This window comes from Crocuta crocuta, unplaced genomic scaffold (assembly GCF_008692635.1).
Source record: "Crocuta crocuta isolate KB4526 unplaced genomic scaffold, BGI_CrCroc_1.0 scaffold128, whole genome shotgun sequence".
In the NCBI taxonomy this organism is placed as follows: domain Eukaryota; kingdom Metazoa; phylum Chordata; class Mammalia; order Carnivora; family Hyaenidae; genus Crocuta; species Crocuta crocuta.
Genome location: NW_027532232.1, coordinates 124061 through 151643, shown reverse-complemented (window position 1 = coordinate 151643; position 27583 = coordinate 124061). Strand labels below are relative to the sequence as shown.

Below are 27583 nucleotides of genomic sequence, written 5' to 3'. Positions count from 1 at the left end.
CTATAAATGAGCATAAATCCCTTATACTCAGCATATTTCATATCTTGTGATGGTCACACATGCAATAAAATTATACAGAACTAAATACACACTAATGAGTGCATGAAAAACTGATGTAATCTGAATAGGGTTGATGGATTGGATCAATGTCAATGTTCTGTTTGTGTCACTATACTATAGCTGTGCAAGATGTTACTACTGGGGAAACTGGATGAAAGGTATATTGAATCCCTCTGAATTATGTCTGACATTCATGTATTTAAAAATATGAACATTTCTGGGTGCACACACACACAAAAAACCAGAGAGTACAAATGGAAATGGAAAAGGGGAGACTCTGGGCGCCTGGGTGTCTCGGTTAAGCGTCTGACTTTGGCTCAGGTCATGATCTCACAGTTTGTGGGCTCAAGCCCTGCGTCGGGCTCTGTGCTCACAGCTCAGAGCCTGGAGCCTGTCTTCAGATTCTGTGTCTCCCTCTCTGACGCTCCCCTGCTCACGCTGCCTCTCTCTCTCTCTCAGAAATAAACTTTAAAAATTTTTTAAAAAAAGTAAAAAAGCAAAAGGGGAGACTCTTCACTTGATACCTTGCTGTTTTTTTCTTTTGTTTTACCACATGCATACTTCTTGTTAATTAACATTTGTGTTTCGTGTCTGTCAAAAAATATTCTAGAAATTTTACCTAAGAAGTTTGTTTTAGAAGCATATTTGGTAAGCTTAGAATTTGAAGTCCAATGCAAGAAAGTGGTTCAGTATTGAACTCTAAGTACTGACATAACTACAAATTTTATATTACACTACAACTATTGAGCAGAAGGGGAGGAGAGGAAGGAACTAGTAATAAGTATAAAGCTTTTTGGATTAGAAGAAAAGAGTGTTCCTTTTATTGTATTTTATTTATTTTAAAAAAATTTTTTTTAACATTTATTTATTTTTGAGACAGAGACAGAGCACGAGCTGGGGAGGAGCAGAGAGAGAGAGGGAGACACAGAATCCGAAACAGGCTCCTGGCTCTGAGCTGTCAGCACAGAGCCCAATGCGGGGCTCGAACCCACGGACCCCAAGATCATGACCTGAGCCGAAGTTGGACACCCAACCAACTGAGCCACCCAGGCGCCCCAGAGTGCTCCTTTATTTTAAAAACACAGCTGCATTTTGGGGCTTTCCCCTTTCTTGTTGTGATGGTTAATTTTGTGTCAACTTGACTGAGCTAAGGGATGCCCAGAGAGCTGATAAATCAATAGTTCTGGGTGTGCTTATGAGGGTGTTTCTAGAAGAGATTAGCATTTGAATCAGTAGACTGAGTAAAGAAGGTGGCCCTCACCAGTGTGGGTGGGCATCACCCAGTCCATTGAGGGCCTGAATGGAACAAAAAAGCAAAGGGCAGATGTGCTCTTTCTGCTTGAACTGAGACATGCATGTTCCATTGCCCTCAGGTACAGGTGCCGCTGCTTCTCAGGCCTTTGGATTCTGGATTGGAGCCACCCCACCAGCCGGCTTTCCCGGGCCTCCAGCTTGCAGGTGGCAGATCATGGAACTTCTTAGCCTCCAAAGTCATGTGAGCCAATCCCTGATAATAGATCTCTTTTTATATATATGGATAAATACCCTATTGCTTCTGTTTCTTTGGAGAACCCTCATACACTCGTTTCGGATTCTATTTGGCAGAAGTTCAGACGTTATCATCTAGAGCGTGTTTGTAAGGTTTAGTGTAGAAATCGCTGCATTCCTCCAGAGATTAAATTTACTAGTGGATAAGGAAAATAGGATGTTGAAGACTGGACAGATCTGGGAAATACCTACATCTACAATAAGATGTTCACATTAGCCTGGGATAAAATTTGGGATTAAGTTAAGCAGCTGATGTTTCAGAAACAATGGGAAGGATGCACAGTTGTACCCAAATGTGAATCTAAAAGTTCTTACATTTTTTCATTAAATATATATATATATACATACATATTTGCCAGAAAAGATGATTTCAAAAAGTGTACAAATGAAATGAAAACATTTTGGTATATTTTATTCCAGGATTAATTAATTAACTTCCTCTGTAATATATTCTTTTACATCAAGACATAATTGAAATCATACTATATAGTTTAATCTTTTTTCCAATTAATAATATATCCCAAGAATTTCCAATGTTAAAATTCTTTACAAGTATAATTTTTGATAGTTATGAAACATTGCATCCTGGATGTACCATGACTTATTCAAGCACCCTCCTAGTATCGCACAGTAGAAAAAGGGTAAGCAGATTGTCTGCCTTTTTATTCCAATAGTTTTGCTTCCCCTGGCCATCCTTAAATTTTGGCATTTATGGCTGGAGGTACAGGGCCCATCCACGACTCTCCTAGATGGAAAAAATCACATTTGTTAGAGGCTGGCCCCACAAGCCCCCAGGGGGTTCCTAGGTAGAGCTCTGCTTGGCTTCCTTCTCTTCTATGGTGGTGAAGGTGGCCTCTCCCCATTCAACCTTGAGAACTCCTGTGTATGAGGCTTCATTGTTGGAAATGCATAGAACATGTCTTGCTCTGCATCTGTCCTTCTGGTCAACTGATATAATGGGGGTGGGGCTGGGGTCAAGGGCAGCTCACCATGAACCTGTAACTTACCCAGCAGGTGTGCCAGCAACTCCATCCGGTCAGAACCAAACAGCATATGGGTTTGGCCATCCAGATGGGCCACGGTGATGGGCAGCCCAAAGGCCTGGAGAAAGCAGTGATGGAGCAGGTGTTTGTTAGGCTGGGGTCAAAGGCTAAGAGTCAATACTTGTCTGAGGTCACAGAAGCAAAGTAGCCAAAGATGTGACTGTTAAGAAGCTCCCTGGCTTTAAGTTTTCTGTTTTTAACTCTCAGACGCGGTCTTTCTTCTCAACATCCAGCTACCTCCCTTTTCTTTCCTTGGACTATGGGATGGGAAGGGAGGGGATGAGGGTTGACTGGGAGCTGGGAGGACTCATGTTGGGAGCAACTTTTGGGACAGGAGCATGGGGACCCAGCAGATTCTCAGCCTGTCTCCAGCACTGGGGTTGGCGACCCACATCAAGAGTTGCTCACCCCATATTTGCAGGCTGCATTGGTGGTATCCTTGAGCTCGTTTTTCACCTTTGGGGTTGACATCTTTTCCAGAAGTCCCTGGGCTTGTTCTGTAGACATGCCAGCCTTCTCTGCAGCCTGAGGGCGTGTGGTAGGGAACACAGCCGTGTCTGAATTAGTGGGAGTGAGGATCCCGGGGGGGGGGAAATTCTGGTCTCTTTATTTTCTGCTCCCATTTTCCTGGTAAGGCCTTTACCCACCCACAAGTGGACGTCTAGCTTTGCTAAGAGGGGCAAAGTTTTGGGACTGGTGGAAAGAACAGGTGGCAGAGTCACAGTTGTAGAAATTGAAAGCCAGGGGCAGCTCAGAAACCAGCTTCCCTATCTCTTCATTCACCAGTGAGGGGACTGGTATCCAGAGGTGGTCTATGACTTGGTTGGCATTAGAGGGCTTGTCAGTGGCAGAGCCAGTGCTAGAATCCACATCCCGACAGTAAGTCTGGGATCGTGACTTCCTGCTTCTCAGAACTCCTGAATATATTATGCTCTTCTGAGTCAAGGGCTAGGCTACAAATTCTCATGGAATTTCCTAAGGACCTTTGAGCAAGGCACGGGGATGCAGCCACCTGCATGGCTTAACAACAATCAAGACTTCAGTACGGGGTTTGTTGGTATCATTTGGGATTAGTGGTTCTTAACTTTGGCTGCACATTAGAATCTCCTGAGGGAGCTTTTAAAAAATCCCACTCATAAGACATCCCCTGGAACAGTCAGATCAGAACTTCTGGTAGGCAGCACCCAGGGGCTCTAGGGGACTTAAATACACAGCCAAGGATGAGAACTACTGCAGCCTGACCTCCTCACCAGGAGGAGACAGAGTTAGCAGTGTATTCTAATGTGACACTATCTTGGCTACATGACAGAATTGTGTCCCAGACCAGATGTTCAACAATAGTGGTACGGTTAAGTAAACAAAGAATGCAACGCTCTGTAGAAACTAAAAAAGGTACTTTCAAAGAGTTTACGATGGCATGGAAAATGGTTGTCGTACCTGGAAAGGCAAGCCTGGGCATTTACTCTGCAGGAATAAGAACAGTGTAGGAATATACTGGCCATTCTTTGTATGTGTACTTCAGGTGATTTGCCATTTTATATATTAAATCTGAATTTGCCTCAACTATCTGTAGACTGAAGGGAAAATATTATTTTGAATTTCCTGATTTAATTCCAACGAAAAACTTAACTTTTTATAAATTCATTGAAGGCTGGCACACATTTCAACGTTTTGAGCTATTTCTATTTGTTTTCACTCAGCTTCTGTAGAATTCTGGCTTGAGTCCATTATCTCTTTGTCTTTTTGAAGCCTGTCTGTAAAGTCTCCTGCTTTCTACTCTGGCTGATGGTGTGGTCTGTGCTGGAGTGTCTGGGGCCAGTGCTGTATCCCATCCCTCCCCGTCCGGGGACACCACCATTTAACAGCTCGCTCCCACTGACTCCTTTCATGAAGTAAATTCTACCCAGATACAATTTTGCACTTGCCCTTTCAAACATGAGATCATCTTCTGAGTGTCCTCCTAGTTCCAACCTTTCAGTAATTTGGCTTCTCAAACACAGACCTGCTCTCTCCCGTAATAACTGTGACCTCTTCCACAGAATATGAAAACTACGCCCTCTCTGCCCCCTGAACACCAGCTGTTCTCCGCTTTGCTATGAGAGGAGTGGGGACGCAGCGGGGACACTCACAGCCAGGATGCTCTTGGGCTCCGAGATGTCTTCATCCTGAGGAGAAGAAAACACTCAGCAGGAAGGGGGTGGTGAAGGCTGAGATGGGGGACAAGTAGGCCAGCGAACAAGAGGGGAAGGCGGGACCAGGATGCCGGGAATGGTTCTGGGGGAGAGTCAGAACACCATCCAGGCTCTCCCAGGCAGGTTCCCAGAGCTCCGGCCTCACCCGTGACCAGACACGCATCCATAGTTCCCTGGACACTTTCTCCAGCATGTCTGGGTGCTCCAGGTTCACAGCGGTGAGGAATCTCATGGCTGATAAACTTCCTGCGGGGCAGGGGTACACAGAGGTGGGCTCTCCTAGCTTGTTTCTGATGAAGGACCAGCCCCTTCCTGCTTCTGACATCCCCAGAGCTCGATTGCCCTCAGCCTCCCACCGAAATTTCTCATAGCCAATTTGACCTGCTCTTTCTCCCCTTCGGTCCCCACAAGCTGCTGCTGACTCAACTCTGACCTGTGTTTCCCCCAGGTTTGTCTCAATTTCATGTGGTTGCCAGCCCCTACTTCCTGGCACTAGTTTCCAACTGCGCTGCCTTCCACCAGATACCCCTTCTATATACCATTCTTTTCACCTTTTTCAAGGATCACAAAGAAATCCTTGGGCAACTGGAGGGGAACCTGGACATACTCTCCCAGGCGCATAATGTCATTTTTCATGTATTGGGCTTTGCGGGGCAGCATAGCTGGCGGCTGGTTTCCTGCAAGTGAAAATTTGGGCACAATGGTGAGAGACTACCAGAGGGTCCCAGGCTTGGGGGTCTACTACCTGGGTTTTGACCAGAGGGCTAATTACTAGCTGGGGGCACCAATGTAAAGACCCAACTGAAGACATCTCTCCCTCAAATAAGGTCCCAAACACGACTGCCTTCACACCGCTGTCTTTCATGATCCCGGCAATGAGGCTCGGGCGCAACTGCAGGTTGATGTTCCAGAGCTTCTTATATCGGCACAGGACCTGCAGAGGCAGAGATGCCAGTGTGTAAGATGGAGAGAGTGAAGATGGCTGAGGGAGGGGGAAAGAGTGTTTCTTGCCAACTGATTAGCCAGAGGCTCCTGAATCCAGTGGCAAAGCCCTCCGTTGCTAGAAATCGATCCCATGAACTTTGCTCCGTCCCAAGAAATCGATCGCAGGACCATTTTGTGGACGGCTTCCATACTATTCATTCTCGGGCCCCCCAAAGGGGGCCTTGACACCCTTCTTCTTCCAAACCGCCGTGGGAAACCACTATCTTAGTTACAACGGTTCGACCTGGACCCAGCGACCGTATCCCGTTTAAAAACACAAAGTGACCTTCAGCTCCGGCTCTCTATCGCGTGTCCTAAACCCCATCCGGCAGCGCCAGACCTTTCTCGAGACTTAGGTCCCCGCGCGCCCCGCTCCCGCCTTTCCCTCTGCCCTTGCCCTCCAAGCCCCGGCCGAGGGGGCTCCCCGAGTCACCTCGAAGCCCAGCCAGGAGTAGGGGGACAGCACATCGTAGAAGAGCTCCAGAGTGCGCGGCAAGGGCCCCATGCTGCTGCAGCACGCAGTTCTCCTCTGGCGAGCTGAGTCGGGGTCGGGATTCCAGGCCTGCGGGGGAGGACCGGCCCCACCTCCGCCGCGCAGCCGCGCGAGTAAGACGGCCCCCGGCCAAGTTTGGCCGGAGGTCGTGTGGGCGGGGCCGTCTGGCGGGAGCGAGTGGGCACCGCCTCCTGGGTAGTGCGTGGTGCGTGAGGGCGGGGCTGTCTCTGCCCTGGCCTGGGCCGGAGTCCAGGGCCCAGGGGCGTGTTTGAGGTGTTAGCTGCGCACCTTTGGCAGGACCCTCGACCTCTCTGAACCTCACTTTCTTCCTCGTCCTTTTGTTTTGAGAGAGAAAGAGCGCGCCTGCGCGCGTGGGGGAGGGGCAGGGGAGAGGGAAAATCTCCAATAAGTTACAGGCCCAGCTACGAGCCTGAAGCCAGGGCTGGATCACACCATCCTGAGATTATGACCCCAGCAGAAATCAAGAGTCCCGCGCCTACCCGTCAGTTTATTGTGGGAACCGCCCAGAGAACCCCCTCCTCATCCCTCTCAAAAATGGGGATGTGTGGGGCTCCTGGGTGGCTCAGTCGGTTAAGACTTGATTTTGGCTCAAGTAATGATCTTACTCTTTGTGAGATAGAGCCCCGTGCTCCACGCTGACAGGACAGAACCTGCTTAAGATTTTGTGTCTCCCTTTATCCTGTGCCCCTCCCCAGTTTGCGCGCGTGCTCTCTCTCAAATAAAATGAAAAAATCGAAAACAAAAATGGGGATGCGTAATAATAGCCTTCTCACATAGTCTTGTGAGAAGAAAAGGGCTGATACACGTTAGTTATTTGTGTTACCCGGAAATTGCAGGAAGTTCTTGGGACCAGGGCAGAGTAAGAAGTGCCTAAATTAGACCTTTTTTTTTTTTTTTTTTTTTGGTATGTCTCAGAGCTTAGCCTGGAACGTATTTGACAATGACTGCATATTCTGAGAGTGAGTGCAGGAGAGAAGGAGGCCTCCCTGCGGCAATAAGAAGAGGAATGATAGGGAATGCTGCGTTCTATCTGTATTCATGAATATGTCATGTTGTCTTACACTGGGATTACATTGACTGCAAAGAAACAAAATTTTTTTCCTTTTTTAATGCTATTTATTTTTGAGAGAGAGGGACAAAGTGTGAGCGGGAGAAGGGCAGAGAGATAGGGAGACACAGAATCTGAAGCAGGCTCCAGGCTCTGAGCTGTCACAGCACAGAGCCCAAGTGGAGTTCACACTCACCAGCCCCTGGGTGAGATCATGACCTGAACCAAAGTGGGATGCTCAGCAGACTGAGCCACCCTTTAGAAGGGTGTCACTAAGTACAGCCCAGTCTGGAGGTGTGGGTACTGGTTATGTAGATTAAACCCACCACTTGCAGGGAAGGACATCAAAGACTTTGTGGATGTAAGTTAAAACTACCATGGTAATTAAGACATTTTTGGGGGGAGATACTTTGAAGGTGTAAAATGTCCTATTCTTCCTTAAACTTTCACCTACCAATTCTATCATTTATCAGTAGCCTCTGCCTGCAGCAATTATTACTTGGTGTTCTAATCGTGACTTTCTATTTCCTTTGTTTCTTCTACATTTATTAATCGAAATTTGGAAAAGAGAATTGTTCCATTTATATCTTTATGTATTTATTCTTTCAATCATTCGTTTATATCATATAGACTGATGGATATTTATTTTAAAAATCATAGCATGGTAAAACATGACCTGAGTCTCTATCCTACCTCCATATACTATTATTATTATTAATACTTTTATTAGATTGGGCCCTGTGGATGATACAGAGTGGAACAACAAAAATATTTATACTTCTTTACACAATTAGGTTCATATTGCTGAGAGGAGTGTCTAGGTAGAGTTGTTGGAACAAGAAATAGTGATGTAAGCCAATTGTTTAAAGTAGCAAAAGGAACTAATAAAGGAACTAAATATGATGTAATTATCATACTTTGGAGGGGGTGGAGAAGGGCTGGAATATGCAAACCTAATCCTCATCAGTAATATTGTCTACATTCAAAACATCGCTAGAGCTTTAGTTATGTGATTTGGAGTTAAGTATTTGAAACCACAAATATTTCAGATGAATTGCCTTTCCAAGGAAGGAAATGATGGATTGTTCAATAAATGGTATTGGGACGCCTGGATGGGTTAAGCAAAACGTAGTTCAACTTATACAGCCCACCTTACATGAGGAACATCACTAGCTTGATTGAATATTTTATGTTTTTGTTTTTGTTTTTTTAAGGGCTATTTCTTAATTTTTTTTAACATTTATTCATTTTTGAGAGACAAAGTGCAAGCTAGGGAAGGGCAGAGAGAGAGGGAGACACAGAATCTGAAGCAGGCTCCAGGCTCGGAGCTGTCAGCACAGAGCTCCACTCGGGGCTCGAACCCATGGATCCCAAGATCATGACCTGAGCCAAAGTCAGAGGCTTAACTGACTGAGCCACACAGGCACCCCTTGAATATTTTATGTTAAAGAAAGAAACCATTAAAGGATCTGAGGAACTTATGGAAAAACCTTTAAAAAATCTGGGAGTAGAGACCGCTTTGCTAGCTGTGATACTAAATGCAGAAACCTTAAAAGATTTATACATTCAATACATAACTTTAAAAATCCATTTGGCAAACTCCAATATGTCAAAAAATAACTGGGAAAAAGATTTGGGTTCATTTCATAGTCAAAAAGCTAATTATCTGAGTGTAGAAAGAGCTATGAAATCAATAAGGTGCCAAGAATTCCCCATTGTAGGATTCGATTTGCATAAAATTTTCAGAGAAAACAGAAAGCAGATCAGTGGTTTCTCCTGAGGCTGAGACAGGGGAGTGACTGAAAATTGGTACAAGGGGACTATTTGAGATGACGGAATTGCTAGATACCTTCTGCGGGATCAGAATCCCCTCCGGCTGAGAATCATTGCACTACTGTTTATTGAGGACCCCTTATGTCCCACATACTGTTTGGACTGCTGGGGATGGATATAAGCATTATTCATCCATTGATGTGGGAATCAAAAGGCATAAAATTGGTCTAATATAAAGTGTATGTGGGGGGCATCTGGGTGGCTCAGTCGGTTAAGCATTCAATTTTGGCTCAGGTCATGATCTCACAGTTCCTGGGTTTGAGCCCCATGTCGGGTTCTCTGCTGTCAGCACAGAACCCACTTCAGAACCACTGTCCCCTTCTCTCCTTGCCCCTTCCCCCCCCTCAAAAATAAAGAAACATTTTTCAAAAATTTATATAAAAATAAATTGTGTGTGTGTGTGTGTGTGTTGGGGGTTAGGCACATTGGGGCAACAAGGAAGAATCAAAAAAAACCTCCTAGAGAAAATGACCTTGCATGAAGACTTACAAGGTGGGTGAGGGTTAAGTAGGAGTTAGACCCTTGAGAGGGAGCACAGGTAGATTTGCATCCAGAACCAGTAACAGGTGCAAAAGAAGACAGTGTGGTCCAGAGTCTCAAGGAACTGAGCAGAGTTCTTTTTGGGCAAAGACAGCAGTGTGGTCTGGGAAGGTGACAGGTAGAGGCCAGGTCATGTGACAAGTTTCAAAGTCTCTACATGAATGACCTCTAGCTTAGTATAATCTTTAAAACATATTTTATAGAAGAGCAGTAACTCCATTGCTTAAGTACTCACATGTTGTGCCTCCTGTGGTGTAGGAAAACATGTAAGAACTGTCAGGAATTTACTCAGGTGATGAATCACATAGCCACAAATAATTATTTTTATTATTTAGCAAGTACACATTGAACACACATTACTTACTGCATGTCAGATACCGTTATAAAGTGCTTTATAAAAATTAATTCATTTAATCATCGTGACAACCCTACCAGGTAGGTGCTTTTTTTTTTTTTTAGCAGCTTTGTTGATGTGTAGTTTACATATAAAAAAATTCACCTGTTGCAAGTGTGCCATTCAGTGATTTTTTTATAGAGTTGCACAACCATCACCATGATCCTGTCTTGGAATATTTCCATAACCTCACAGAGTTCCCCTGTGCTGGTTTGCAGTTAACTGCCACTTCCACCCCTCATCTCAGGAAACAACTGGTCTGCTTTCTGTCTCCATAGATTTGCTTTTTTATGGAAATTTTATATAAGTGGAATCACATAAAATACAGTTTTTTCTGATTTTTTTCACTTCACATGTTTTTGATGTTTGTCCATGTTGTAGCATATATCAGTAGTTTTTCTTTTTCTTTTTTTTTAAAGTTTATTTATTTACTTTTGAGAGAGAGAGAGAGAGAGAGGTGAAGGAGCAGAGAGAGAAAGAGAATCCCAAGCAGGTTCTGCACCATCAGCACAGAGCCCAACATGGGGCTTGAACTCATGAACTGCAAGATCATGACCGGAACCAAAATCAAGAGTTGGATGCTTAACCAACTGAGCCACCCAGGCGCCCCATAGTTTTTTACTTCTTATTGCTGGATGGTATTTCATGTATGGATGCACCACATTTTTTTATCCATCCACCAGTTGGTGGACATTTGGGTTATATCTAGTTATTGGCCATTCAGAACAAGACCAGACAAGTCTTGGTATGTGTTTTCATTTCTCTTGGGTGCAATTTCTGCATCTAATGATGANTCATGACCTAAGCGAAAGTCGGACGCTTAACCGACTAAGCCACCCAGGCGCCCCTGATAAGTTTAACTTTTTAAGAAACGGACAAATATACTCCAAAGTGTCTGTTCAGTAGGTACTATTATCACATTGGTCTCCATTGTACCGATGGGGAAACTGAGGCATGGAGAGATTCAGAAACTCTTACAAAATCACAAAGCCTGTAAGTGGTGGGGGTGATAGTCGAACTTGTGTGGTCTGGAGTTGCCTCTGTGACCCTGACACTAAACTTTGGTGGCCACTTCCTGGGTTGGAAATGGTTCTCCGTTTCAAAGAATGAGGTTTGTCTGCTCTCCCTTACCTGATTTTGGCTTCAGAACTGCTGGAGAACATGTTTTCTTCAGCTCTGTCCATGGGAATTTTGTCTGAAGGAATGTGTGCGATGTCCTTTTCTTCTTTCCTTCCAAGGTCATTCCCTAAGCAAATTTCAGACCACTCAAGTATTTTTATTTTTGTGTTTCTTCTGTGAGAAAAATGAACAAACCTAGTGAGTGTTTTGCAATTGGGATTTATAAACTCTCCAGTGACCAAGTCACCTTTTTTGGACCAAGAACCACCTTCTTAGGACAAAATAACATTATAGCTACTCATTGAGTGTATGTCCCTGGTGGATTTCCTTTTAACACAGCAGCAGTGCTCTGCAGTGCCCGTGCCAATAATAGCTTGTGGGCTGGTAGCCATGTATGGGCCAATCGCTCAAAAGATCCTCTGGCTCCGACTGGTAATTACCTCCTCCTGATTTTAAAGGCCAGTCAAGTCATCACCTACCTTCTGCTTCTAAGATCTGATGGGATCACCACCCTTAGCATCCTTCCTTTGCTGAGACTTACAAAAAAGGTGACACCTTGCTCTACGACATGCTCTAAACCAACTAGTGAGGAGATGCCATCTTTAGGCCTTTAGACTGGGGCGCCTGGGTGGCTCAGTCGGTTAAAGGTCCAACTTCGGCTCAGGTCATGATCTCACGGTTCGTGGGTTCGAGCCCCGCATCGGGTTCTGTGCTGACAGCTATCTCAGAGCCTGGAGCCTGTCTTTGGATTCTGTGACTCCCTCTCTCTCTGACCCTCTCCTGCTCATGCTGTCTCTATCTCTCTCTCAAAAATGAATTTTAAAAAACATTAAAAAACTTTAGGCCTTGGGGCGCCTGGGTGGCTTAGTCGCTTAAGCGGCCGACTTTCGCTTAGGTCATGATATCGCGGTTCATGGGTTTGAGCCCCGGGTCGGGCTCTGTGCTGACTGCCAGCTCAGAGCCTGGAGCCTGTTTCAGAGTCTGTGACTCCCTCTCTCTCTGACCCTCCCCTGCTCATGCTGTCTCTCTCTCTCTCTCCTAGAAATAAATAAAACATTAAAAAAAAATTTAGGCCTTTAGCTTATACATGATTGGCAATATGCAGTTTCGGGGATTGTTCTTACAGAGATACAAACTACTTGTGAGAGGCTTAATCATAGGTAAGACTATGCGAGGTCCTGTCGGGGTCTTTGAATTCTAGTACTATATTCTTAGAGCCTGAGTGTTTTCTAGTTGTGATTACTCTGGGAATGTAACTTGCCAATAATCATACAGAATAGTAAAAGGCACAACTGTGATCCTAACTTGGGTCCCAAATCTGAAACTCTGAATCATCCTGTTCCCCAACACTCGTATCCTCCAGAATCCCTTTGTGAGCCTGGAGGCTAACCTGTCTCTCTTCCGGGTTCTTGTGCTGCCCTGTGCATTCTCTTACCATGGCCCCTATCATAGTAGATTGAAATATTCAGTATCTCCTACTATACTGTAAGCTTGTACAGGGAGGAAGTGGTATGTTTGTGTGTGTGTGTGTGTGTGTGTGTGTGTGTGTGTTTTAATCTCAGATACAGAGAGAGATGAATTAAATATTCCCTTCAATCCATAGCTCATTATTATCATACATAACAAGTTTCTGCCCTTGTTTTATTTTATTTTATTTTTTTCTTCCACTCTTGATCCCCCTCATATTATTATGGGTAATAATAGCAACAATAACAGTTAGGGAGCACTAACTGAAGGTGTTGTTTAAGTAGTTTTTTTTTTAATTTTTAAAAATGTTTATTTTTGAGAGAGAGAGCACGAGCATGAGCAGGGGAGGGGCAGAGAGAGAGGGAGACACAGAATCTGAAGCAGGCTCCAGGCACTGAGCTGTCAGCACAGAGCCTGACGTGGGGATCGAACTCACAAGCCATGAAATCATGACCCGAGCCGAAGTCAGATGCTTAACCAACTCAGCCACCCAGCCACCCTAAGTACTTTTATTAACTCAGCTCATCCTCACTACACCATCGAGTCCTTGCTATTATAATCTCCCATTTTTCAAATGAAGAAACTAATTAAACACAGAGGTTAAGAGACTTGCCTGAGGTGACAGAGCCAGTAAGCAGCAGAGCCAGGATTCGAGCCCGAGTGGTCTGGCTCCAGAAGCCATGCTCTTAACTCCTGTGCGATGTGCTCTCCCAGGTACATGTGCTGCTGTGATGGGTGATGTCCCTGGACGTGAATATCACCTCCTCAGATGTGCAGCGCTGTTTGACATGAACAATATGGTGCAAGGAACACCCTGTCTATGTCCCCTAAAGAGCCTGTGTTAGAGTTTCTCTTGGGGACATACCCAGGAGTGGATCTCTCAGTCAAAGCATAGGTGAGTATTTTATTTCACCAATAAAATACTGATGGATTGGTCTCTGGAATGGCAGTCCTCTTTCACACCCCCACCAGCAGCACCAAGGTTTCTCTTTCCTCACATCATTGTTAACACTTGGTAATTTTGGGCTATTCTGACTAATGTAAAATAATATCTTATTGTTGTTTTTATTTGCATATTTCTGGTTACAAGTGAGAGAGTGAGCACTTCTTCTATTTGTTGGCCATTTGAGTTTCTTCTGCCTATTTGTATTTTGTATGCGTGCGTGCATGTGTGTGTGTTAGGGTTTTTTTAATTTTTTAACATTTATTTATTTTTGAGAGACAGAGCATGAGCAGGGGAGGGGCAGAGGGAGGGAGACACAGAATCTGAAGCAGGCTCCAGGCTCTGAGCTATCAGCACAGAGCCAGATGTGGGGCTCGAACTCATGAACCATGAGATCATGCCCTGAGCCGAGTTGGACACTTAACCGACTGAGCCACCCAGGCGCCCCTTCTGTACACTCTTGTTAGTGGTCTCCTGTTGCTTTTGGATGTTGTAAATGCCTTCTCCCTGACTGTCATCACTACCTTTCACTGAATGGAAATCCAATCAATTTTGAGCTTTTGTGATCTTGTTTAATAAGCCATTTTCTATTCTTTAGTCACATAATTATTGTATATTTTCTTCTATTAACTTTATAATTTTACCTTATACATTTGGGTGTTTTATCCACTTGGATTTATCTTTGTGTAAAGTAAGAGGAAGGGATCCAACTTTATTTTTCTCCAAACAGTGAACCTCATTCCCAGTACTTTTTATTATTTTTATCTTTTTAAAAGATTTTATTTTGTTAAGTAATCTCTACACCCAATGTGGGGCTTGAACCCACAACCCTGAGATCAAGAGTCACATGCTCCGGGGTGCCTGGGTGGCTCAGTCGCTTGGGTGTCCGACTTCGGCTCAGGTCATGATCTCAGGGTTCGTGGGTTTGAGCCCTGTGTCGGGCTCTGTGCTAACAGCTCAGAGCCTGGAGCCTGTTTCAGTTTCTGTGTCTTCCTTTCTCTCTGACACTCCCCGGCTCTCTCTCTCAGAAATAANCTCTCTCTCCAAAAAAAAAAAAAAAATTAAAAAAAAAAAAAAAAAAGAGTCACATGCTCCACTGACTGAGCCAGCCAGGTGCCCTCCCCACCGAGTATTTTAAAATAAATAATCTATCCTTTGCTCACTCATATATGGTTCACTTTTTATCATTTCTTAAGTTCCAATGTATAAATGAGTCTATTTTTATGTTCATTTTCCTATTTTTTAAATGTTTATTTATTCTTGGGTGGGGAGGGGCAGAGAGAGAGGGAGACAAGGATCTGAAGTGGGCTCTGTTCTGATAGCAGAAAGTCTGATGTGGGGCTTGAACTCATGAATCATGAATGAGACCATGATCTGAGCTGAAGTTGGATGCTTAACTGAGCCACCCACGTGCCCCTTCATTTTCCTGTTATATTAGCTTAACAACAACTTAGTAGCATGCTTTAATATCTGGAAGAGATTAATTATTCAAGGACATTTATTCTATGTAAGTTTTAAAGTAATAAGTTGTTTGAGTTCATAAAAAAATTAGTATTTTATTTCTGGAAATATCTAGGTTTGTTGATAGGCAAATTCTTTCCTTCTATATGATTTTTATTTACCATTATATCCTTACTACCTGGCACAGTAGCTTACATATACAGTGGCTAAGTAAATATAGAATTGAACTATTTTTCTACTGATTTATGTCCCCTTTCAAAGTGGACAGTAAACAGATTATATGATAATGGAGGGCACACTTGAAGCCATATTGTCTTCCTTTGGGTGAGAGGAAAGAGATGAGAAGAGCAAACATCAGGGAACTGACCCCTTCTGTAACAGGGACAATTGTGACTTTTGTTTTGATTCCTATAATTACTGTATAAGATTAGACCTTCTTGGTTGAAGATAATTTCTGCATCGAGGTGGCTGCACACAAGGGTCAATAGTTGGGTTCCTAATGGATTTTCAACAGAAAGTATGAAACTGAAGCCAGGATGTGAGAGACAGAGGAAAAGTTGTGTCAGTTAATTCATTTGATCAGTAGTGACTTGTTGAACGTGGAGTTGCAAATACCTCTGTAAAAAGGGTTTGTGCTACAGAAATGAGGAGAGTGCCATCTAGTGGCAGTAAATCTCCATGGCATCATTTGATGTGTCCTGAGTAATAGCAGGAAATGCTATGATGCCTACAGGAAGCTAGGCACTGTTATAAGAATTTTGCATATCACAGAAAAACCCACAAGACAAAAGGTATTTATTACCCTGTTGTAAAGATGAGGAAATTGAGCCTCAGAGGAATTAAGCAACTTCCCCAAGGTCACAGAGCTAGTACTATGTTGAAATCTAGACTGTATGGCTATAGATTTGGTATGCTCAGTCTTTTTGTTCTTTTGCTTAAAGGGAAGAGGGATTGGTGTGCTGGAGTCGGCTGCTACCAGATAGAAAGCATGGATGGTGTGTATCTCTACCCAACTTCCCATTTAGTGACGTCACGGTGGTAGTTCAAATTCCATCGTGGTGGGAGTATTTACACAATGAAAATAACACAGTGAGAATACTCCACATATCAAGGCTTTACTCTCTCTCTCTCCCAGGGAACTGGTTTGCCAACATATCCTGGGTGAGGAGGGCTGAGAATTCAGAGACATAGCCCTAGGCTTTCTTTAGGGAAGTTGGGCAAGAGATTTGAAAAGTAATTAAAACCTAGTTTTGGTGGGGGGAAGGAGAAAGAGATTTTAAGACCTTTCTTCTTGATTTTCTTGGTATTGAAATAGAAACAGGTAGTTTATGACTAGTGTGGAATTCTTTAAAATGAAGATCTATTGAAGATGCTCAACCACTTTATGAGGAAAGAAGGCAGAACAGTTGTAAGCTCTCTGTTGCAAATCACACATTAAAAATGGACAAAGAGGAGCCCCTGGCTGGCTCAGTTGGTAGAGCTTTTGACTCTTGATCTTTGACTCTTGATCTTGGGGTCTTGAGTTTGAGCCCCATGTTAGGTATAGGGATTACTTTAAAAAAGAGCCAAACAGATGAGTCAGGAAAACCCAACAGAACCATTTTAGAGGAACTTAAGCTAAATACAGTTAGACCAACTTAAAGACTAGTGAATGGGCAAAGTAGAATTAGAAAGTTCAGAGACAAACACATGTATGCCAATTTGAAGGGGATCAAATCACAGACAAAATGGGCATGGCATTTAGGAGCAATGACACAAAGTTGCTGTCATTTCCCACTTAGAATCCACGCAATCTTTTAGGCTGAAGCTCCTAGAAATATTTGAATCATATAATAACCCTACTCAAAAGCCTTCCATAGACAATCCTGGCAGAATGTTGATATTTATTGAGGCTGAAATACATAAAGGATCACTGTTCTATTTCTCTACTTTTCTGTATGTTTAAAAATTTCCATTCTTAAAGAAGAAAAACCCAAACTGAAGGCATCAGACTTTTCAAATGATTATATTCAGTACAGTGAATAAAATAAAGCATCAAAATCTGTCAGAAAAGGTGGATCTGAGATGCATGCCCATCTGAAGATGGATAGGTAATGGAAGGTATGTGAGCATGAGTGTGTGTGTGTGTGTGTGTGTTCGAAGTTCAAGTTTCTGTATGTATGCTCATAAAGGATTGAGACTGGAGTGTTAAAAGGTAATAGTGAATATAGCCTCAGTTCTTTGGGTAATGCTCAGGTGACAAATTGTCCTGGTTTGCTCAGGACTGAGGTTTTTCTGAGATTTGGGATTTGGGGCTTTAAAACCTAGGTGGTAGCAGAGTGGATGGGAAATAGGATGAAGACCAGGCAGCTGAACAGATACAGAAGCTGGGGTGGAGGGTTTATAATAAGGTGACAGCATTGCCCCAGGCCATGGAGGAGCTGAGAGGATGGAGACTCAGACCACAGAATCTGGTGTTCTAGGATGTCCTCTTCAGAGCAGGACACATTCTTCAGTTACCCAGTCTTTGAAAACCAAAACCAAAACCTAACCTAACATCACGTACAATTAATCAGTGCCAAAGATGCAATCACACTAGAACTTTTAGATGTTAGAATACAGATTCAGAAATTGAATAGCTACGTAATGCATGAAAAGGTAAACCGCAAAGGCAAAGGCATTTTACCGTTTAATACTTTGATTCTTTCAAAAAGATTAAGGCAATCTCGCAGTATTTGACTTTTGTAATATTATATATTTTACTATATTCAAATAAATTTCACTGAAAGCTGAACAAATATTTGTCAAAAATACAAATATAAAACATAAACATGTAGCAAACTTACATACTCCAGAGCAAGTAATTTTAACCCTAGTTACTAATCTTAATTGACTGATTGAGTCCACATAGCTCAATAATGGCTATGCCACGCTATGAATGAGGTCCTTGGCCAAGGGTTTTGGAGAATAGAGAGAGAGAGAGAGAGCAAGAGAGTGGGGAGGGGCACAGAGAGAGAGAGAGAAAGAGAGAGTGCATGGGCTCAATCTCCCGAACCCTGAGATCATGATCGAAACCAAAAGTCAAATGCTTAACTGACTAAGCCACCCAGGTCTCCCTAATGGTTTTGGGGAATAGAAAGATGAGTTAGGGTCTTTCAATGTGATTGTGGANGATGGCTGTATCTGGCAGCGTGGAGAGGTCCCAGGCTGTAAAGTCTCTCAGGTTCGCAGTTTATGAATAAACTTTAGGGTTTATTTCCTAAAGTTGTGTAGACACTGATTCACTGGAGAATTGACCTGTCTGCTCAGATACACCTCAGCCAGAGATCTAAAAAGTCTTATGGCCTTTCCTTTCTTATACTTCAATCACTGTATGGCCAGAGCTTACCTCTGACTTAATCTACTACCACTGTTATCTCCACACACTCCATGAGTGCAGAGAAAATGCGTGCTTCCCCCAATTCTACCTCCCGATGCCACTGCCTGTCAGGACCTGCTCAAGTGGGGTGGGGGATCTGGGGTGCATCCGCTGTGAGGGCAGGCAGTTGGCCATGGTTGGTGGGGAGTGAGGGGGTGGAGGTATGAGGTAGGCCATGTTTCCTCCTATTTCCAATCTCAGCAAAGGATACAAAATACAGCTTCTCTCGTCCTGCCCCCATAGAATCCTCCAGACAGTTCTGCCCTTGTTCCTTGGGGAGCAGGTCGTGGCCAGGAGGAAATGGAGGGTGGGTGCAGGGCCCCCACAGACACAACCACAACCTCCAAGTGGCTAGACTCACTTGTTTAGGCTATTTTTCTTGGCCTTTGAATCCAAAGGCAAGCAAGTTTTGCTCGGTGCATTCATGAATGGGATGTGAATGTTAGGTCCTGTTCCACTGAGAAGTGAGATGAACAAGAGACCAGACTAGGATCCTCTGAGGTCTCCTGTCTTCAGAGAGTCAGACTGCCACCCTGTCTCCGCTAAGCATTTCTGTCATTCTTGGCCCCAGGTGCACTCAGGGCCGCCAGCTATAATTTATTATCTAGTGTCTGGTTTGAATAAATCACAAATTTATTTGCAGTCTCTGAGAGCTCTTGGCAGGAGATGCAAAGAGCAGCTTTCCCTGGGGGTGGGGGTGGGCTGGATGTGACAGGACCCCGTTCTCTTTTGCCTCCTCAGGCTGAGGTGAGGATTTATAAGGATTCTCAGTGGAATATGCTTCTCTCAGCCCCGATTTTTCCCAACTGGTCTAGTGAGACTGGGAGAAAAAAATTCTGTCCTGAGTTCCCCTTTCTCTGTCACAGAAGGAAATAAAGCAGGAAGTTTCAGGATTTAATTTTTTTTTTTTATTTTGGAGAATTTTAATTGTGAACATTTGAGGTGTGAGGTACCTTCCTGACCCCATATATGGTTCAAAGACCCTACACTGAAGTGTTTTCCACCTTGTAATTATACCACCTGTTCTCTACCAGCCTCTGAGCCCTTGGAGGCTGAAAGTTTAGCTGTGTTAACCTTTGAATTCTCAGGGTCTCATTTAATGAGCAGCCCTCTCAGTACGTGTTTGTTGAATGTAAATGCTCTCACCTTCTTAGGGTGATTTCTAGTTTACTATGCACATATATATTATTTCCTTTGAACCTCTGAACAACTCTGAAGTGGATGTTATGATCATCTCTGTTTTCCAGATGGGGAAACTGAAACCAAAACAGGTTTGGTGACTTTCTAATGATCACCTAGAATGGGCACTCAGATCTAACTATTTAAAAACTATTTTTTCCCTTTATTCTAGAGAAAGAGAATGTGAGCATGTGTGAGCCAGGGGAAGGGGCAGAGAGAGAGAGAGAGGGAGAGAGAGAGAGAATCCCAAGCAGGCTCCACAGTCAGCACAGAGCCTGATGCAGGGCTTGATTCCATTACCCTGGGATCATGACCTGAGCCAAATTCAAGAGTTGGATGCTCACATCTAGGTGCCCCTCAAATCTAGTCTTTTTGACACTACATGAGTAGTGTCCATGAGTCCACTGATGAGACTGGACTGCATGGTAGGCTGCAGTTCCCTGTGTGGTTCTGACCCAGGAGGGCAATGTGCATATCTTTGTGTCCTTTTCGGCTGGCTCACTAAGACAATGATGGGAAACAGCTAGAGTCAGTGTGGCACACAGGAAGAACCTAGATTTGTAGGAGTGCCATCATTTTAGAGCTAGACATGTAGCTTTCAAAAGATTCCCAAGGACCCTGTAGGAGCCTGTTTAATGATTGTTACTCCTTGTTACTGACTGAATAGATTCAGGGTGGTTTTATTTATTTGTTTGTTTGTTTGTTTATAATATTTTATCTTCAAATTCCATCCACTTATTATCTTAGTCAAGTCTTGAGTCTTTATAATATTTTATCTTCAAATTCCATCCACTTACTATCTTAGTGAAGTCTTGAGTCTTTTTTTTTTAAGTTTATTCTTAAAAAAAATTTTTTTTAATGTTTTATTTATTTCTGAGAGAGAGAGAGAGACAGCATGAGCAGGGGAGGGTCAGAGAGAGAGACACACACACAGAATCTGAAACAGGCTCCAGCACAGAGCCCAACATGGGGCTCAAACCCAGAAACCTGAGATCATGACCTGAGCTGAAGTCAGATGCTCAACCGACTGAGCCACCCAGGCGCTTATTTTTGAGAGAGAGAGAGAGAGAGAGAGCATGAGTAGAGGGGTAGAGAGAAAGGGAGACAGAGAATCCCAAGCAGGCTCCTCACTGTCAGTGCAGAGCCCTACTTGGGGCTTGAACCCACGAACCGTGAGATCATGACTCAAGCTGAAACCAAAACTGACTGAGCCACCCAGGCACCCCTCAAGGTGGTATCTTTTAAACCTTTAGATACAAACTTATTTGGAGCCTTATGTCTTTCCTCAACAGCACAGCAGTGGTAGGAGAGAGGGACTTGTGTCCTCATTGTTTCTCACAAAGAACTAAAGGGTTGTGATTTAGGGATCACCAAGGGGTAGACCCAAGCTGGAGAAACTGAAAATGGCAGAAATATTCGGAAAGTTGCCATGTTCAAGACATGGCAAAATTGTCATGATAAGTGTCTCTGGTTTACAGTGAAGGTAACTGGGCTTTGGTGGTGGGTTTTGGTGCCTCCTTGAGTTGGAGAAACTGTGGGTTGGGGGTCAAATGTGACCCGCCTCCTGTTTTTGTAGAGCCCACAAGCTAAGGATGCGTTTTGCATGTTTAAATGGTTGAAAAAAATCAAAAGCTATTTTATGACATGTGAAAATTATGTGAAATTGATATTTCAGTGTCTGTAAAGAAAATTTTGCTAGCACAGCCATGTCTGTTCATTTACATGTTTTGTCAGGTGGCTCATGTGACAGGGACTACATGTGGCCCACAAAGCTTAGAATATGTATTGTGTGTGGCCCTTGACAGAGTTTGCTGACCTCTGACCTAGTGCGCTGCTTTGTTCAAAATTGCCAAGGGAATAGTAGAGGTCTTTCTGATGTTGTCAGCAGGGTGTGCCAGAGCCACATACTTCAGGACACCGTTCCAACACCTTCCCCGCCCTCCCACACTTCCACCCACCATTCAGATGATGAGCTGCTATGGGCTGAGCAGGAGTCTATGGAACAAGGTGAGCCCTCTGTGTGCATCAGGCCCATTCTGGGCCTTTTCACATCTGGCCTGCTCTAAATATCCTCTTAAAAAAATTTTTTTGAGGGGGGGAGCGGCAGAGGGAGAGAGAGAGAGAGAGAGAGAGAGAAAGAATCTTAAGCAGGCTCCACACTCAGTTCAGGAGCCCAACCTGATTCGGGACTGGATCTCATGACCGTCAGATCATGACCTGAGCCAAAAATCAAGAGTCAGATGCCGAACCGACTGAGCCACCCAGGCAGGCACCCCTGAATATCCTCATTCTAGGCCCCTGCCCCTCAGCCTGACATCCCTTCCCTTTAGAATATTAACAGCTAACATTTGTTGAGAACTTACTCTGTGTTTTATCTCACTTATTTCTTAGGATGAGGTAGATAATCCCAGGAGGGAGGTATTACCATGATTCCCATTTTACAGATACAGAAACTAAGGTTCAGAGAGATGCAATTACATGTCTGGGTCAAACACCAGTAGGTAGCAGAGCCATGGCCCAAACTGAAGTCGTTTGGACTCCAAGAGCTGCATGGCCAGAGGGGGAGGGCAGCTGCCCAGGGTGACATTTTCCCATGAAGGTTCCACCTTGGAATTCTCTCCTCCCATTCCCTTCACTACTGCTGCCACACCCAAACCAAACCCAACCCAGGGGATTGTTGATTCTTTTTCTTTTTCAACTGTTTTCAAAACAGCTTTTCTTTCATTTTTCTTCTGACATAACTGAGGGAGGACAGAACGTTTTTAACACACTTTGCTAAAAAATAAGGAAAACCAAATGAAAGAAACAAGAANTGATGGGCTTCACAGATACAGAGCACCTGTGCCGTACAGGGTCTTACCCAGAAATGTTCTTCTGGAAAGCTCTTAGAAGACCTTCTGTCGCTCCCAGAGGCCAGGCAGGAGCTATAAGTAGATTGTTCCCCCAAATGAGCATGACCAAGCACTCAGCACCTTCACACCTTCCCTTTCCCGGTCCTTCTGCCCTGGCCTCCCGCCCCACACCTCTTGTGCTCCCTGCTGCTCTTCCCTGCTCTGGCGCCCCTTCCTGGGCTATGTGCCAGGCTCTAAGAGGCTTCTGTCCTTCCACCAACAGAAGTTTCTAGCCATGTAACACGTTACCTCCCTCCAAAGGACGTGAAGATGAGTATTTCCTTCTGACTCTCACCTCTGCTCTCTGAGGCAATCTGTCTCCAGTGTAGTGAAGGGGTGCAGGGAGCTCCCCCAGCCTTCCAACACTGAGGGCTGGTGCCCTGGCTTGCTTACCCCTCCTCCCTCTCCTGCAAACCAACTTTCCTGAGCATGTAAGGAATCTTGATTCCTCTCACCTCTCCTTTAAGGAATCCACTTCTATCCATCCTGCCACGATTGCTCCAGATTTCTGCCCTTGGTTTCTGTTCTCCTCCTCCAACTCAGAACTCACTGGTTGGTTGAATTTATAGTTCCTTTCCCTTTATTCAATAGGTGTTTCTGCCCTAGCAGCCCAAAGGAAAGGATGTCTGAGAGAATAGTAAAAGAGCATTCCGCAGGAACCACGGTGGAATTTAATAGATTAAAAGGTAAAGATCATGTTAGATTGTGGGACAGTCTGGTGCCTCTTGAACCCCAGCCCTTAGATTGACCCTGGCTGCTACTCTAGTCTTCCTTCGCTAGGACTCAGCCAGGCTTGAGACACCCTGCCTTGTACTGGGCCTTCCATATTGGAGTCCCCATGGCAACCCAAGTCCCCCTAGCTGCTCCACATGGTGGGTGAATGTCCAGAGTGACTTTGTGGGTAAAGGAACCCTTCACACCAACTTTCAGATCTCTCTCAGAGTACAGGGGTATCATGTAGAGTTTGCAAAGCAGATCCTTTAGGACTTCTGATTTCTGTCTAAAGCCAACCAATTGGAAGGTAGGATGCCCATTATGGAAATCTAGGTGGGTTGTACAGAAAGAACGAAGTGAAAAGAAGGAAGGAAGGAGGAAGGAGGGAAGGAAGGAAGGGAGGGAGGGAGGGAGGGAGGAAGGAACAAGTAATCAGGAGGGGAGGGAGAGAGAACTGGAGGAAACTTTATCTGGCTGAAGGTAGGGCAACACACACTATTGACGTCATCATCCTTGAAGCTCTGGTTAGCTCTCTGCTGCTTTTGGCTCTTGCAAACAATGGCATAATAGTTCTTCATAATAAGCATGGAGAGGGAATATATAGCTTGTTATCTTGGCATGGTTCATGTTAATCACATGCTGGCTCTAAATCAATTTTCTGCTTTTCTCTGTTTTTCAGTGGATAGGTCTGCATGTGTTATTGGAAAAAGGTATATTTCTCTATTCTTTAGGAACTGGGATGAAACTTCAAAATCTAATTTCCCTCACCATAACAACTATGCCGACCTCAAATAGTCATAGAAATAAATATCAATTAGGAAAACAATGAAAAATGTGTGTTTCCATGAATATAGTTTCCCTCCTAGGTGAATAAATCCCATGCTGTTGGAACTGTAAAGGGATGTATGTGAGAACGTATGCATGCCTGTGCGTGTGTGTGTTTGTGTGTGTGTGTGTGTGTGTGCACATATGTGTGTGTGAGTGATTTTTTGCTGTTCATGGATGTAAGGGACTCTTTTCTGAAAAATGTGCTTGAACTCAGCATTTAGTCTTTGCTACCGACCTTACATTTTCATTTGGAAGCTGTGGTATGATGAATGGTGTTCTTTTCATATTTTCCTCAGTAATTCTGATTTTAAAAACACCAAATACAAGAAAGCCCCAAGTTCCTAAATTTCTAGTTCCAAGAGGTCTAGAGAGGGTGTCTTATTTTGTGCCATGGCCGTTTGAGGCGGCGCTGATGCCATCATTGTGAAGAGTGGCAGTGAGCCGTGACATTTTCTTTCTTGTCAAACCGCCACTGCCAGGTAGGCTGCGCTGGCACCATGGTCACATCAAGGGCATCTGGAACTGCTGATGCCAGAGGCAGATGCCACTTGGATCGCCATCAACACAGGAGCACAGCAAAATAGATGTTCCTTTGCTCTGGACTCTTCCTGTTTTCTTNCCCCCCCCGCCAATTTGGAAAAATAAAGCATTCAGTTGACCATCCTCTTATCCACCTGCCACCTTGTATTTCATGTTTATCTCCAGACAACTTCCTGAAATTATTGGTCTTTACAAATTCCCTCAAGGTTTTCATCATCTACTCTGGAAATTTCTGTAATCTGAATGCCACTCGTCACTCCATGAATAGTATATGCGGCCTCCATTTTCCTTGAAACCTCTGTGGCACCTGCTAATTCTGGCTGGGCTTTCTCTCCTGAATCCCTTTACCCTTTAGGTATTCTAGTCTCCCTTCTGCCTCTTGGACTGCCTATGATACTTGTCACTAGCCTTCCTTTTTCTTAACTGTGGGTTAGTGGGGTGCCTTCAGTAGGGTGACCATGGAAGTTTCCATCCACACCAAGATATCTTTGAGAATTAAAGGGTGCCTGGTGACCACAGGCACACACTGAGATCCTCCCCAGCAGATGGAGAGGTCCGGCCATCCTCTCCTTAAGGCTCAGGGCAGGAGATGAATGAGCGTAGATCAAGGAGCTTCCACAAACCCAATTTTAGAGTTGCTTAGCTACTTCAGCTTAGAATCTCAAGTTGAAAATTCAGTGTCCCATTCATGAAAGGACCCAGTTACCTGAGAGGTAAGATTAGGGCAGAAAAGATGGGTGAGGAGAGAGGTCTAGGTGGGAGAAAGGCAGAGCTGGTTGAACCGGTCCTGTGCTATTCTGGGTTCCAATCACAGGGTCTGCTGTTATAGGTGAAGATGAACATGGTGCTGAAACCTCTTCCAGGCTCTTCTCAGCCCAGGCTTGCCCAAGATCAGTAGCACTGAGTGGCCAGCCGGGTAGGCAGCCATGACAATTTTGCACAAAATATTCCAGAAGCTGTTGAAGTCAAAGATGTTGGACGTGGAAATAAATAGAGCAGCTGCATTGGAAATGTAGAGAATGAGAAAGTAGTGGGGCGCCTGGGTGGCTTAGTCGGTTAAGCGTCCGACTTTCGCTTAGGTCATGATCTCGCGGTTCGTGGGTTCGAGCCCCGCGTCGGGCTCTGTGCTGACTGCCGGCTCAGAGCCTGGAGCCTGTTTCGGAGTCTGTGTCTCCCTCTCTCTCTGACCCTCCCTTGCTCACGCTGTCTCTCTCTATCCTAGAAATAAATAAAAATATTTAAAAAAAAATTTTTTTTTTTAAAAAAAAAGAGAGAATGAGAAAGTAGCTGGTCGCTTTGATGGCCCCCATGTGAGCCTTCATGCTGGGGTCCCTGGAGCCAGTGGCATTGCCTTCCATGTGTAGGGTGTGTCTCTTGAGAGAGATGATCAGCAGGGTGGCTGCAAAGATGAACATGATCAGAGGAATGAAGATCCCCAGGTTATAGAGCAGAACCAGGTTGACCACATTGGTCTCAGAGAAGTACTTCTTCTCAGTGCTGCTGGAGGAGGGGATAGGAACGGATCTGTTTACATACACATTGAAGATATCTTTAGAGAAGGGAAAGCTGAAGCATATGGAGATGAATAGTGACAGCCCAAGAAGCCAAGGCATCAGCTCTCTGATCTTCCTCTTCATCACGGAGAACAAAGGGTGAACAAAGTTTGCAGTTCAAAGGCAATAGAAGATGTTGAGCCAGGCAGCAAGCCAGAGGTTGGAATAGTTCAGAAACATGATGATGACTTTGAAGAGTATAAACACTGTGTTTTGGTTTTAAGTCACCCGGAAGAAGAGACTGTAAGTATTCTCCAGCATCATCCAGATCTGCAGCAAGAGCCTGGAGAAGCTCCGCATCGACAGGATGCAGTCACTGACAGGGAGCCTTTGGCCTCTGGTCCACTCAACCCCATGATTGCCTGTGATGAACCCATTCCCAATGATGCCAGTCATGCACCCTACTCCAGAGACTACCAATATGAGGACGAGTTTAAACCTGGACGCATCTCTATTGTGGCATCTATGTTCACCGTCGCCATTCTCTTTGGCTCTGACCTTCAGCGCCAAGGTCTGGTGCCTTCTCTGCAATCTTCTGGTCCTCACTCAGTGTTACTCTTATGCTTCCCCCCAGTTAATGGTTATTTCCAATTTTTCTTCATTTGTTTGCCACATGACTACTGGTTGGAGGCTTGAAAGGTAAATGATGTGAGGATCTTGTTACTGGCTGCCTCTGTTTTTCATAAAGACCCATTTGCCTCGGACTTGTAGGAGCTCACTGGAAAAAACTCGAGACAGGTTCCTATCATGGCATCTTTCTCCCTTACTTACCTTAAGCCCATGTATGTACACCTGACAGCAGGAGCCCCATGTTAGGAATCTTACTGTCCCCACGCCTTTGTGCTCCTTTCATAAGACCTGTTACCTGCCAATGTGTCTGTAAAAACATAACAGCTCCTTTGATCTGCCTTCTCCTGCTGCTTTTCGTCTCCCTTATTTGCAGGGACATTTTTATGCTATGGTTATCATGTTCATGAATAAGAAGTTCCCATCAGTTCGAATGCAAACACTTTTACTTAGACTCAAGTTTCCTCCAGAAAGGTCAGCTATTATAATGTCCCCAGACACAGAAGAGCCAAAATTTGATGCCATTTGGGTTAATTAGAAACAAGAAAAACTGCCTTGTGACAGTTTCATTGTTTGCATGTATATCACCGATTATAATTTACCGTGACACACATCAGTGTTTGAACTCAGAATTGGGTTAGAATTAGCCTGGGCAAGCGGCGGGGTGTTCTGAACACAGTGCTGTAGCTGGTAAATGTGATCAGACGCTGTTAACTTGAAATTTAATTCCCTGTTTCTTCACCCTGACTGTGAAACAGAGTGAACTCT

The 27583-nt window shown here is 44.3% G+C and overlaps 2 protein-coding genes and 1 pseudogene across 2 annotated transcripts in view; 1 reads left to right on the top strand and 2 right to left on the bottom strand.

The window, feature by feature from the left end:
* LOC144242995 (olfactory receptor 6V1-like) overlaps positions 1-27583 on the top strand; it is a 309970-nt gene that overhangs the window by 186388 nt on the left and 95999 nt on the right. Inside the window, exon 3 of the mRNA XM_077778034.1 lies at positions 21087-21099. Coding sequence (XP_077634160.1) covers positions 21087-21099 — 13 coding nt within the window. The remainder of the gene's footprint in view (positions 1-21086; positions 21100-27583) is intronic.
* GSTK1 (glutathione S-transferase kappa 1) lies at positions 2002-6461 on the bottom strand. Its single transcript, XM_077778021.1, has 8 exons — positions 6261-6461; positions 5696-5777; positions 5395-5520; positions 4989-5089; positions 4781-4816; positions 3060-3176; positions 2616-2709; positions 2002-2353 (listed from the first exon to the last, which is right to left on the bottom strand). Exons 1-8 carry the CDS (start codon positions 6330-6332, stop codon positions 2304-2306), a joined length of 678 nt encoding a protein of 225 aa, XP_077634147.1. The 5' UTR covers positions 6333-6461; the 3' UTR covers positions 2002-2303.
* Positions 25504-26730, bottom strand: LOC144242977 (taste receptor type 2 member 40-like; annotated as a pseudogene).

Excerpts from the sequence above, each read along its gene's own strand:
- GSTK1 (XM_077778021.1), bottom strand. The coding sequence starts at position 6,332 with ATGGGGCCCTTGCCGCGCACTCTGGAGCTCTTCTACGATGTGCTGTCC. Across the intron at positions 4,817-4,988 it reads GGATGCGTGTCTGGTCACGG|GATGAAGACATCTCGGAGCC; the intron begins GTGAGGCCGGAG and ends TCTTCTCCTCAG. Across the intron at positions 3,177-4,780 it reads AGCCCAAGAGCATCCTGGCT|GCTGCAGAGAAGGCTGGCAT; the intron begins GTGAGTGTCCCC and ends ACACGCCCTCAG.